This window comes from Procambarus clarkii, chromosome 24, assembly GCF_040958095.1.
Source record: "Procambarus clarkii isolate CNS0578487 chromosome 24, FALCON_Pclarkii_2.0, whole genome shotgun sequence".
Taxonomy (NCBI): Eukaryota; Metazoa; Arthropoda; class Malacostraca; order Decapoda; family Cambaridae; genus Procambarus; species Procambarus clarkii.
Window position 1 is genome coordinate 19,364,921 of NC_091173.1, and position 13,593 is coordinate 19,378,513.

The window sequence follows — 13,593 nt, forward strand, 5'->3', positions numbered from 1 at the left end:
TTTAACTACCCTGGACCTAGATTTTGGAATAAGGCCATTCGGTGGCTATTTGTCCGGTATGAGAAGACGTTCTTCCCGCTTATTCTGCTAATGGATCGTGGACGCTGGCTGGGCCCTCCGCCACAACCCCGACCGCTCCTGAGGGAACAGGAGGCTTTAGAACCAATTAACGGACCGGATTTAGGTATTCAATTTGCTTATCCATAAGAAAATATAATCATTTTGTCCGAGCGTCCTGCCAGTAGCCCCGGCGATTGTGCTCGGAAGGCCGTAGAAAGCAGGAGGAGCAAGATTTGGGATGAAAGGATGGTAGAGCCAGGCCGCGTCAGGCAAGTGAAGGGGAGTATAAATGGCGGGGCGGGCGGCCCTCCCTGCATCAGTCCGATTCTATCCACCGCCGACTCAACATCATTAGCAACAGCAGCAGCAGTCCACCACCACCACCTTCCTCAGTCGCCGCCTCCAGCAAATCCTTCCAGAAACAGTGCGAGCGAGGAGTTATATCGTCGCAAATCCGGAGAGAGAAAAACGAAAATTTTTACCGAACAGTTGAAGTTGCTGGTCGTATCCCCGCCTAAAAGCGTTCGTGCAAGAACTTGAGGATCCGTGACGCCACGAGTTGTGAGACGGATTCTCGTGAACGTCACTCGCATTTGTTTTTTCTTCAAGTTTTTTTTTTGTACGCATTATCCTCGTTCCCTCGGCGACTTCTGTGCCACAGTGATGGCTAGGTTTGACTGTGCAAGTGAGTGTTGAGTCTTGTTCCCGCCTCTCTTGAGTTGAATTATAGAAAATGGTAAAAAGTTTTGAAAATTCGCGGTGATCACTCTTCAACTAGGCTTCAGAAAGTTGCTTAAATATGATTATTTTTTCTCTCTCCCTTATCCTTTTTCCTGCACAGAACCTTAGCCTAGTGTACGCTTAAGTCTTTCTTCACTCTGGAAGCTAAGCTCAATGTATTTAATTAAATCTTTACTATCTAATCAGGCTCTTGCTAGATAAACGAGTCTCCATCTAGATAATCCATTATCTGCAAGTAGAATAAGTTTAAATCTACTTTCTCAGCTTGAACACCTCTGTCAGAGGTCTCTCCCTCTTTCTATAAGTCACTTAACATAGGTAGCTCATTCTACTTCATGCGTAGTTCATTCTACCTTTTTGGTAGCTAATTCTTCGTATGTAGCTCATTCGACTTTTTAAGTAGCTCATTCTACGTTATACGTAGTTCATTGTATTTATTAACTAGCTCATTCTACTTCTTAAGTAACTTATTCTGCTTCCTAAGCGGTTCATTCTACTTCTTGGACACTGCTCTTTAGTTCCTGGATTACTCATTCTACCTTTAGATAGCTTGTTTTATTGCAAAGGCAGCTTATTCTAATTTGCAACCCATCCTCCGAATTGACAGTACGTTTTAACACTAAGTGTAATAAGTATATTTCCTGACTGTCATACATAGTACAAAATTGCACATATGGGGCTGTTACATTTACCTCCCCATTTTTGGAGGACGGGCTGCTAATTACATAGCTCATTCTAATTTCTAGGAACTCATTCCACTTCCTAAGTAGCTCATTCTACTTCTTAGGAAGTTCTACATCCTATATAGATAATTCTACTTTTTTAGGTAAATCATTCTATTTCCTATATAGGTCGCAGAATGATCTATATGGGTCATTCTGCGTAACTTATTCTACCTCCTTAGCGGTTCATTCTACTTATAATGTAGTCTGTTCTACTGCATGGTTTGATCATTCTACTGTTTAAGTGGCTCATTCTACTTCCTATATAGCTCACTCTACCTTTTATGAAGCTCATTATACATTCTATCTGGATCATTCTGCATCACAGGCAGTTCATTCTACTATTTATGTAGCTCGTGAAGTTCCTGCTACTTCCTGGTTTGCTCATTCTACTTATATTTCTCATTCAGCTTACATAGATCCTACTACTACTACTTATATAGCTCATTCTACTTACTTAGATCCTCCTCCTCCTCCTCCTCCTACTACTACTACTACTACTACTTATTTAGCTCATTCTACTTCATGGGTAGTATATATATATATATATATATATATATATATATATATATATATATATATATATATATATATATATATATATATATTTGTAAAAAAATTATAAATTAAAAAAAAAATGGTTACAGTGATTAAGGGAAAGTAGTGTCCGTTATTGTTTGTCTCGTTCGTTGTGAGCCGTTATCAAGTGGCTGATAAAGCGGCTAACGATAACAGTGCTGAGGATAGTCCATAGTGAAGATGGTTACAGTGATGTAGAGAGTGTGCAGTGTAGGTGTGGCCTATGGCACCCGAGCAACGCCGGCCTCTAGGGTGCAACATAATTCCGCCCTTTTGATAGATCACTTCTGATATTATATGTTTTCTAAGTCGATATTTTTTTGTATATCAATTATTCATTTCATTGACCGACTATTTATGTATAGACCAATTATACATATATTGAGATGGATTATTGTATTAGATTATTTCCCCCTCTTGCATTTTTCTTGGATTTTTCTTTGATTTTCTTGGTATTTCTTGGATTTTCTTTGATTTTTTCTTGGATTTTTCTTGGTTTTTTCCTTGGAATTTTCTTGGATTTACACGTTTCTTTATCTCGGATAGAGCACTCGACTGCTCCCAGGTCTCTTCCCCATTCCCCCTCTCCCTTCCCCTCACCCCTCCCCCCCCCCCCCGAGGGAGAGATTGGAAAGGGGAGAAGAGGGGAAGAGAGAGGGAGAGAGCGAAGGGGCCAGAGGAGGGAGGGTGGGTGGGAAGGGGGTGTAACAGAGGAAGAGGAGAGAAGGGAGGGAAGAGAAGGGAACATGGGAGGGGAAACGAGAGGATAAAAAAAAAATTAGAGAGAAGAGGAGGGGATAAAAGGGAGATGGGGGAGAGACGGAGGTGGAGAGGGCGGAGGAGGGGGGGGGGAGGGGGAGAAGATTTGGAGATGAGGAAAGAAACAGAGAGAGAGTCCCGGGCACCACCGGGTACAACATATAATGTTTGTTCACTATTTGCATCTGCAGAATCGAGCTATTAGCTCTTGGACCCCACCTTTTTTAACCAATTTAACCCACAAAAACACAAAAGGACTAACAAAAAATAATCCATATATATTTTTTAGATAATTTATTCCTTTTTTTCTACCATGTGTCGGTCATTTTGTTCAATAAGTTGTTCTACTTGGGATTTTATGACAGGTTTTTAAATACTATTTAATCGCTCAAAGATTTTTTTTCCTTCGACCGTTCCTGAGAATATAAGAAAGATTTCAATTTCAATCGGCATATTTTTTAAAAATTATAATTTTTAAAAACTTAAAACAAGGAATAACATCTTAGATGTTCAATAGTAAAGATAATAATGTTATTAGTAATACCAATAATAATAATAATAATAATAAGTAATAAAAAACTGTAATACCAGGGAATGTGAATAATGTCAAACAAGCAAGAAATTATGATCAAACAAGACTGCTTAAATATATAATATTATCTCAAAATAATTCGTTCAATGAAATTGATAATATATATAAAATTTTCAATACACATGGTTGAATACAATGAACACTTGACTCATTGTTAGACTTGAGGTCTAACAACCCTCTGGAGGGTTGTTAAGAGGCACTACAGTAGTTAATTGTTAGGTGTTGTTTGGTTCGTTCCACCTGGTTGTTGTGGTTGGCGCCCTGAGCTGAGGTGGTTGCTGGTACCAGGACTGGTTGAGGGTTTGGGTGGAGGGTGGTAGATTGATGGATACAGATAGATACGTGCGGATAGATCCCTTGGTGGTAATAGACTGGCCTAGACAGTTAACAATGATAAGCTGATAGACATTCAGGTCGATAGATGGGCACATAGAAGGGTTAAGGGTGGGAAGAGGAAGGGGGGGTGTAGTAGACATGCATAGGCTGAAGGGTAGATAGATGGAGCGATAGATTAACATACAGGGAGGAAATATGTGTAGTTACCGACATATAATTAGTAAGACTGGTCATCGGGGAATTGAGCCAGAGGCAACCATTAATTTTAACGTGCAGGAGAGTGGGGAGGTGTGAGGGGGGGGGGGAGGGGAAGGTCGCTGCTTCTTCCTTTCTCACCTCTCACACTCTCTCTCACTCCCTCCCTCCCTCCTCACCTCTCACCAACATGTGGGGAGCCCATTACGTGTCTCTCTCCCTCAGGATAGGAGTGATGAAGGAGATGGTGTCTCTCTCTCTCTCTCTCTCTCTCTCTCTCTCTCTCTCTCTCTCTCTCTCTCCCTCTCTCTCTCTCTCTCTCTCTCTCTCTCTCTCTCTCTCTCTCCCTCCCCCCCCCCACCACCAGGCCAGCTACCGTAAGGGCTGGTAATCCTGGCACAGTGACCCCGTTATTACGGCACCAACATTTAATATACAGCATGAAATGTCAGCAGTTGAAGGTTGAAGTGTAATGAGTCACTGGCTGCACCCCTCCCATGGTCTCCCCCTCCCATGGTACCCCCCTCCCATGGTACCCCCTCCCATGGTACCCCCTCCCATGGTGACCCCTCCCATGGTCTCCCATCACCACCCACCTCCACGTGCATTCTTACCCCCCCTCCCCTTCCCCCCATCATTGCAGGATGACCTTGCCATAACGTTGAGCATCCTGTATTAAAAAGACACAGTCGCCGTGACCCATCATGTTGACCTGGTGTTGACCTTTGACCCGGCTCCTGACCTTCACCAGAGCCAGGGTTGTTATTTGATAACATTATTTGAGCTCCTTGTTATTCTGATTTGGGGGAGGAGGGTCTAATGGTGTTGTTATTCTCTCTCTCTCTCTCTCTCTCTCTCTCTCTCTCTCTCTCTCTCTCTCTCTCTCTCTCTCTCTCTCTCTCTCTCTCTCTCTCTCTCTCTCCCTCTCTCTCTCTCTCTCCAAAATGGTAATAATTTGACCTCCAATAACCGTGAAAGCTAAAATTCAGTTCCTTAACCCATTATGGGTGTAGGTAGCGTTTATGACTGCCGCTCGCAGGATGAGTATGGATGAGTATGGGGTGCACAATACAAGAGTATGGGGTGCATAATACACGAGTATGGAGTGCACAATACAAGAGTATAGGGTGCATAATACATGAGTATGGGGTGCATGATATATGAACCAACTAACGACCTCTAACCCCCATCAGAGCGTCCCCAGAAAGTCCCCAGAGAGTCCCCAGAAAGTCCCCAGGGAGTCCCCAGAAAGTCCCCAGAGAGTCCCCAGAAAGTCCCCAGAGAGTCCCCAGAAAGTCCCCAGAGAGTCCCCAGAAAGTCCCTAGAAAGTCCCCAGAGAGTCCACAGAAAGTCCCCAGAGAGTCCCCAGAAAGTCCCCAGAAAGTCCCCAGAGAGTCCACAGAAAGTCCCCAGAGAGTCCCCAGAAAGTCCCCAAAGAGTCCCCAGAAAGTCCCCAGAGAGTCCCCAGAAAGTCCCGAGAGAGTATAAGCCCCCAGCGAACCTAATAGAGCCCCCAGGCCTGGTAACGCCGCCCCCCCCCCCCTCTACATTACTCACCTGCGTTGTCTCCCTCATTACAGGTGTGGTGTTGGTGGTGGTGCTGGGGGTGTGTCTCCTCCACTCCGTTAGCGCCGACTCTTCTCCAACGGTGTACGAGCTGCCCTCCAACGCTACCGTTGTCAACGGAGGCCCCATCGTCACGGGATTCAGGTCAGTGGGAGGAGAGATGCGAACCCGTTTGTTTGGCCGCTGGTGTCGACTAGCTTACATGTGTCGCAAGGTGTAACATATGACAGCTTGTCTAACATAGGAACTTCCTGCGGAGAGGTGAATAATGAATTCTTTAATGCTCTGAATACCACGTATGCAAGACCAAATCTAGGATGTGCAGCACCACTGACGAGTCCATATCTCCTCAAACACACACACACACACAAACATACACATCAGTGTTGGTACTGATGAGTACCCAAATGAGCCACAGAGACGTTAGAAAGAACTTTTTCAGAGTCAGAGTGGTTAACAAATGGAATGCATTAGGCAGTGATGTAGTGGAGGCTGACTCCATACACAGTTTCAAATGTAGATATGATAGAGCCCATTAGACACAGGAACCTGTATATCAGTTGACTGACAGTTGAGAGGCGGAACCAAAGAGCCAGAGCTCAACCCCCCGCAAGCACAACTAGATGAGTTAAAAAAAAACATTTATGGTGACAACAAATTGGCGAACATTTACATAAACAAGTGAGTTGGTCACTCACACGAGGGGGGGGGGGTGTGAGTACCCAACTCACCCCTTCCCACCCCTCCCCACCCCACATATACCCCTCCCCCCTCTCCCCCATCCCCCCCACCCATCGCAACATACTATATACCCATTCATAAAAGTGCATTTTTTTTCCGCATTATTGTACAAGGGCCAAGAAAGTGCTACACACCCCAAGGAGTGACGGGTGGTAGTAGTAGTAGTAGTTTGGACCTTGTGCCATAGCTGCATACGTGTTAATTTTCCCTTTGGTTTGGTAGTTTGACATTATCAACAAACAGCTCAGATTATCATAATTTTCTTTGTTAATCCAACTTTATACTTATTTTCACTTATACAGAATAAGTAAAAACTTAAAAAACTCAATTATTGGTTTGTATAAATTAATTAATAGACTCGTGTATAGCATATTTACGGCTAATTACTATATTTTTTATAATTTGCATTTATTGATATTATTCCTCATAAGTGACTTTCTTTGTTGATGTCGACAGTGACTCCTGACACGTCGTCGTACGACCCGACACGTCGTCGTACGACCCAACACGTCGTCGTACGACCCGACACGTCGTCGTACGACCCGACACGTCGTCGTACGACCCGACACGTCGTCGTACGACCCGACACGTCGTCGTACGACCCGACACGACGGTGATGAATGACTACGACGACCAATCCAGCCGAGACGACCCCACGACCGTTGACCCACTGACCTAAACACCAATTACAACGACCACCTGCAGATGTAACGGACACGACTACTGCAGGAGCGACGACGCTGTTCAGAGACGACCCTGGAGTGTATTAATTTATAAAAGACTTGAAAGGCTGAAAGTGTCGCGACTTGAATACAGAGGCAAGAAACGACTATAATATTTTTTTTACGAGGGTGAGTATATATGTAGTGCTACAACGACAGCTACCACCACCACCACAACCACTACAAGTACCACCATCACCACAACTACCACCCTTTCTACAAATATTATCACCACAACCACAATTACCTCCACCACTACCATCATCACTCAACCACCACCATGACCACCACAACTACTCAACCACCACAACTACTCAACCACCACTACCATTACCACCGTATCTACCACCACAACTACCACACTACTCACAACTACACACCACCAGCGAATGTTCAGCACGTGTTCACCACGTGTTCAGCACGTGTTCAGCACGCGGGGCATAAGAAGCATGTCTCTGTTTTTGTTCGAAATGTTACCTGGCCTGTTCGGTTTCCTCAGTCTTTTACAGCTGTGTTCATACTGTTCATACTGGTCAGAGTTTGGTAGTCTTTGTTCATCTTTGATAAACTTTTGTTCATTCTTGTTCACGTTTGTCTAAATCTTGTTTAATTCAGCCTTTTCAGACCCATTTGAAAATGTTCACATTCATGTTCATCTTTGTTCAGATCTGTTCACTTTTATTAAGAATGATTTACATTTTTTATTGTGTCAAGTCTTATTAAAATATATTTAAGATATTTTTAATATTGTTGAGTACTAAGGTCCCCCCTCACAGTATCTTCCCCTCACAGTATCTTCCCCTCACAGTATCTTCCCCTCACAGTATCTTCCCCTCACAGTATATTCCCCTCACAGTAGCTTCCCCTCACAGTATCTTCCCCTCACAGTATCTTTCCCTTACAGTATCTTCCCCTCACAGTATATTCCCCTCACAGTATCTTCCCCTCACAGTATCTTCCCCTTACAGCATCTTCCCCTCACAGTATCTTCCCTTCACAGTATCTTCCCCTTCACAGTATCTTCCCCTCACAGTATATTCCCCTCACAGTATCTTCCCCTCACAGTATCTTCCCTTCACAGTATCTTCCCCTTCACAGTATCTTCCCCTTCACAGCATCTTCCCCTCACAGTATCTTCCCCTCACAGTATCTTCCCCTCACAGTATCTTCCCCTCACAGTATATTCCCCTCACAGTATATTCCCTTCACAGTATCTTCCCCTCACAGTATCTTCCCCTCACAGTATCTTCCCCTCACAGTATCGTCCCCTCACAGTATCTTCCCCTCACAGTATCTTCCCCCTCACAGTATCTTCCCCCTCACAGTATCTTCCCCCTCACAGTATATTCCTCTCACAGTATATTCCCCTCACAGTATATTCCCCTCACAGTATATTCCCCTCACAGTATCTTCCCCCTCACAGTATCTTCCCTTCACAGTATCTTCCCTTCACAGTATCTTCCCCTCACAGTATCTTCCCCTCACAGTATCTTCCCCTCACAGTATCTTCCCCTCACAGTATATTCCCCTCACAGTATATTCCCCTCACAGTATATTCCCCTCACAGTATATTCCCCTCACAGTATCTTCCCCCTCACAGTATCTTCCCCTCACAGTATCTTCCCCCTCACAGTATCTTCCCCTCACAGTATCCTCCCCCATCACAGTATCCTCCCCTCACAGTGGCCTATAAGACTAAGCTCCCCCCCCTCTGCCCTAAGTTACAGATAAGTCAAGTACGGGCTCACCATAGCCCGTGCTACTTGGAACGTTTTGTTCCCAGTAGCGAATATTAAACAGAGAACCTCCGCCCTCAGCTGTGACGGGCTGCAGTACGGGTACTACGCCGACGTCGCCAACGGCTGTAGAGTCTTCCATGTGTGTTACCCCTACCTGGACGCTGACCAGTTCCTGCGGACCCGTATGTGGTCCTTCATCTGCGGCCAGGGCGCGGTCTTCAACCAGGTGAGTGAGGGGGGGGGGAGTCTTTACCCAGGTGAGTGAGGGGGGGAAGTCTTTACCCAGGTGAGTGAGGGGGGAAGTCTTTACCCAGGTGAGTGAGGGGGGAAGTCTTTACCCAGGTGAGTGAGGGGGAAAGTCTTTACCCAGGTGAGTGAGGGGGAGAAGGTCTTTACCCAGGTGAGTGAGGGGGGAAGTCTTTACCCAGGTGAGTGAGGGGGGAAAGTCTTTACCCTGGTGAGTGAGGGGAGGAAGTCTTTACCCAGGTGAGTGAGGGGGGGAGTCTTTACCCAGGTGAGTGAGGGGAGGAAGTCTTTACCCAGGTGAGTGAGGGGGGAAGGTCTTTACCCAGGTGAGTGAGGGGGGAAGGTCTTTACCCAGGTGAGTCAGAGGGCTGGGAGTCACGCAGGTTAGTAATATTGCGGTTTTCAACTTAATCAATCATCGAAGAGTGTCCATGTTTGGTGATTGATCCAGGTCAATCAAGAAGTATATCTTGGGAGGTGGTCTTATCACACCTGCATCTTCCTGAGAGAGAGAGAGAGAGAGAGAGAGAGAGAGAGAGAGAGAGACCAACAGGAGAGAGAGAGAGAGAGACCACCAGGAGAGAGAGAGAGAGAGAGACCAACAGGAGAGAGAGAGAGAGAGAGAGACCAACAGGAGAGAGAGAGAGAGAGAGAGACCAACAGGAAAGAGAGAGGGAAAGTGATTGACTGATTAGTTAAGGTTTATGGCGCGGTTGCAGCCGCGTTGCCGTCTAGAAAGTGAAAGGCAGAGATCTACCGGGTAGATCAGTAGATGTGAGGGGGGGGGGAGAGTGAGGTGTGAGAGGGGGTAGTGAGGCGTGAGTGAGGTGGACCTGATGGTCTCTGGCTGGCTAGTCTGACATTCCAGCGTGTCTTGAAGTGTGAGAAAGAGTTCGAACCCAGACCATGTGCAAGGCCCATCCGGTGTGACATCCACAAGAGGCCGGATTATTGATCTTTGTTTATATTCCTGATTAATCAACATCACATTCTTATGTATTCTCCTTTGGACTCATAATAGAATTAATCATTAATCATATTCTTATAATCCAGTATTCAAATATTTACAATATTGATTACAAATTATTAATTGTAATTTATTACAATTACAATTGTTTATTCAAATTGCATTCTTGCGTTTAACTTAGTAACTGAGTAATTAAAAATAATTCTTCGTCATTTAAAATTAGTTTTTCGAATTTTTTTCGTCCCATCAGTCATCCATCTTATACTCACTCACCCCTTATCTTTCACCCTTTATATACATCCACCACCCCCTTCTAATGACCCCTTTTTTAACCCCTTAGTCTCCCCCTCTCCTTCCACAGGTGGCGCTAGTGTGTGACCACACTAAGGACTCCATCCCCTGTGAAGACTCGCCCAAACACTTCGACTCCTCAAACGGCTACTTTGGACTCAAGGATGTCAACTTTAGAGAGTAGATGTGCGCCTTGGTTCTTGATGGTAGTTAATAAGAGATACCAGTAGATGGTTATATGCTAGTAGATCAGATATACTAGTAGATCAGATATACTAGTAGATCAGATATACTAGTAGATCAGATATACTAGTAGATCAGATATACTAGTAGATCAGATATACTAGTAGATCAGATATACTAGTAGATCAGATATACTAGTAGATCAGATATACTAGTAGATCAGATATACTAGTAGATCAGATATACTAGTAAGTCTGATATACTAGTAAATGGTAGTTCAGATGTACAAATAGATGGTGGATCAGAGATAATACTAGATGGCAGATTAGAGATACCAGTAGATAGTAGATTATAGATACTAGTATATGGTAGATCAGAGATAATTACTACTATTTTGAGATAGAAGGAAAGGATTGTAGACAACCACAAATGTAATATTTTTTGTAATAGGTAAGTAAATAAAGATACTGGAAGAACAGAGATGACGAGAGATAAAAAGAAGGATTAAAGTATGCAAATGAAATAAGAGATAATGAGAAATGGATAAAAAAAATAGTAGATGAGAGAGAGAGAGAGAAAGAAAGAATTCAGTAGATTTCCTATTTAGTTGATGCAAAATTGGTATGTGTTGTTCACAGTAAATTGGGTAGTTAATACCGTCTCTATTGACTGTGAGATATTTCTTAATTGTTAGTTGCTCAATTAAGTAGTTAACTGGTTGAAAACTTGGCTATTTCTTCAATTGGTGTCATTTGGTCCGATTAATTTATTAAACGGTTATTGATTGATCCGATTGATGGATTTGATCCGTTAGTTGATCGATTTAAAAATTATCAGACTAATTGACCTGTTTGATTGGCAAATTTATTAAATGATTAATTGATGGGCAAATTGATTCAATAATGGAGTAATTGATTTATTAAACAATTGATTAGTTTGAGTGACTAGGTTATTGGCTAATCAGCTGACTAATTGACTAGTTTGTGTGACTAGGATATTGGTTGATTGACCTGGTTGATTGACCTGGTTGATTGAGGTTGATTGACCTGGTTGAATGACCTGGTTGATTGAGGTTGATTGGCCTGGTTGATTGAAGTTGATTGACCTGGTTGATTGAGGTTGATTGACCTGGTTGAATGACCTGGTTGAATGACCTGGTTGATTGAGGTTGATTGACCTGGTTGATTGAGATTGATTGACCTAATTGATTGGTTATTGAAGCTGATTGACTAGTTATTTGACGCAAAACATTTAGTGACGGGAGATAATAACAAAATATAAGACCTCCCTGGACAAAAGTAGATGTTTTACACCTTAGTTCCGGATGTCTCAGATCGTCTGTCTGTCACCTGCTAGACGAACGCCCGTGGGAGCATGAAGTGTGCCAGTATGAGGTGTGGGCTAAACATGGGGTGTTTTGTAAGAAGAGGGGAGGGAGGGGAGAGATTGATGTCTGTGAGATATGAGTTTTCTCTCATGATACACTGTTATTTGTGGACACGGGTTGTGGTTGTTAGTTTAAGTAGTTTTACAGTGTGTGTGTGTGTGTGTGTGTGTGTGTGTGTGTGTGTGTGTGTGTGTGTGTGTGTGTGTGTGTGTGTGTGTGTGTGTGTGTGTGTGTGCACACGCGGGGTTTTCCTGATCCGGATTCACAATGTAGGGAAGCATCAAAGGGGAATAATATTACTCTGCCATCTTAGCTCTGTCGTCATGACTGGCTCCCATTCTCTAAAAAGCCCAACACCGACAAACTATCCCTTGAGCACTCGCGAGCAGAGCCTCCTTCCACCTCCCTCCCAGCATGTGCCATAATGTGAAAGCAAGACGGGGTTCTCCAGTCGTGTTGACGTTCCTGAGAGGCATCCGGATTCTGCGAGAATGTTTACAGTCGTAGGGAGTGACCACGACAACAGAAAGTCACTTTTAGATACGAATCTGTGTGTGTGTGTGTCTGTTTCTCTCTCTCTCTCTCTCTCTCTCTCTCTCTCTCTCTCTCTCTCTCTCTCTCTCTCTCTCTCTCTCTCTCTCTCTCTCTCTCTCTCTCTCTCTCTTTCTCTTATGCTCTCCCGTCACAGACATATTTCTATGCATTTCTAAACTGCATAGAAATAGCTCGTTTTCTTCAGTCAAGGATATGACCACGGTATACAAAGTTTGTGCTGCTTGCCTAGTGCAGACTCTGTAACTCCACAGTGTGGACATGCACTCTGTAACTCCTCTTCTTTTCGCGTCTAATTCCTTTTATCTCCTTAACACCTTCAAATTAAAAATATAATATACAAAAAAATATCAAATTATATATTTTCATGTATCCAAAGAGTTTTCTAAACTATCACAAAAAACGAAATAAAAATGTCAGTGTATATATATGTGTATATATATATATATATATATATATATATATATATATATATATATATATATATATATATATATATATATATATATATATATATATATACGGCCTGCGTCCATGTAGGTGGTGAAGAACATTGTTACCAATTAATACTGTTTTCAGAGGTGTGAGTATTTGTGCGAGAGCGTCGCCTGGTGGATGTGAAAGAAGGTGGTTTGTGTATGGAACCTTTATGACAGTAGTCCTTATTGACGGTAGTCCTGATTGACGGTAGTCCTGATTGACGGTAGTCCTGATTGACGGTAGTCCTGATTGACGGTAGTCCTGATTGACGGTAGTCCTTATTTTCCCCTTTCTGCTGAAGAAATTTGCATAACTGTTATCCCATGAGCGTATTTGCCAATATTGTTTACATTATTTCGCCTCTGTGATGGCGGCTCTGTGGAGCCTCTGAGGTTGGTAGCCCTGCGTGGCTTCTGGCGTTGGCAGACCTGAATATGTGCTCTCTATTTAGTTGGCAGTCCCGCTTGTTGTTAGTCCTGCGTCACTTCTGATGTTGGCAGCCCTGTCTTGTTGTCTAGTTGGTAGTCCTGCATATTTCCGTAACGTTGGCAGGCTGTCTTCCCTAATGAGATTAGCCCTTACATGGTCCCTTAATGTTGGTAGCCCTGCGTAATCCCCCTATCGTTGGTAGCCCTGTGTGGTGCCTTAATATTGTTAGCCCCTACGGAGTCCCCTAATGTTGGTAGCCCTGCGTGGTCCCCTAACGTTGGTAATCCTGTATAGATGGAACAGTTG

General features: G+C 43.6%; 1 protein-coding gene across 1 annotated transcript; it reads left to right on the top strand.

The window, feature by feature from the left end:
• Positions 1-390: 390 nt before the first annotated feature.
• Positions 391-12,744, top strand: LOC123761676 (U-scoloptoxin(01)-Cw1a). Its single transcript, XM_045747764.2, has 4 exons — positions 391-745; positions 5,565-5,694; positions 8,831-8,978; positions 10,327-12,744. Exons 1-4 carry the CDS (start codon positions 724-726, stop codon positions 10,438-10,440), a joined length of 414 nt encoding a protein of 137 aa, XP_045603720.1. The 5' UTR covers positions 391-723; the 3' UTR covers positions 10,441-12,744.
• Positions 12,745-13,593: the final 849 nt, after the last annotated feature.

What these genes read in the sequence shown, in the direction of transcription:
- LOC123761676 (XM_045747764.2), top strand. Translation starts at nt 724, where the DNA reads ATGGCTAGGTTTGACTGTGCAA. An exon ending in GGCTAGGTTTGACTGTGCAA is followed by an intron (nt 746 to 5,564) that starts GTGAGTGTTGAG and finishes CCCTCATTACAG; the next exon opens with GTGTGGTGTTGGTGGTGGTG. An exon ending in AGGGCGCGGTCTTCAACCAG is followed by an intron (nt 8,979 to 10,326) that starts GTGAGTGAGGGG and finishes CTCCTTCCACAG; the next exon opens with GTGGCGCTAGTGTGTGACCA.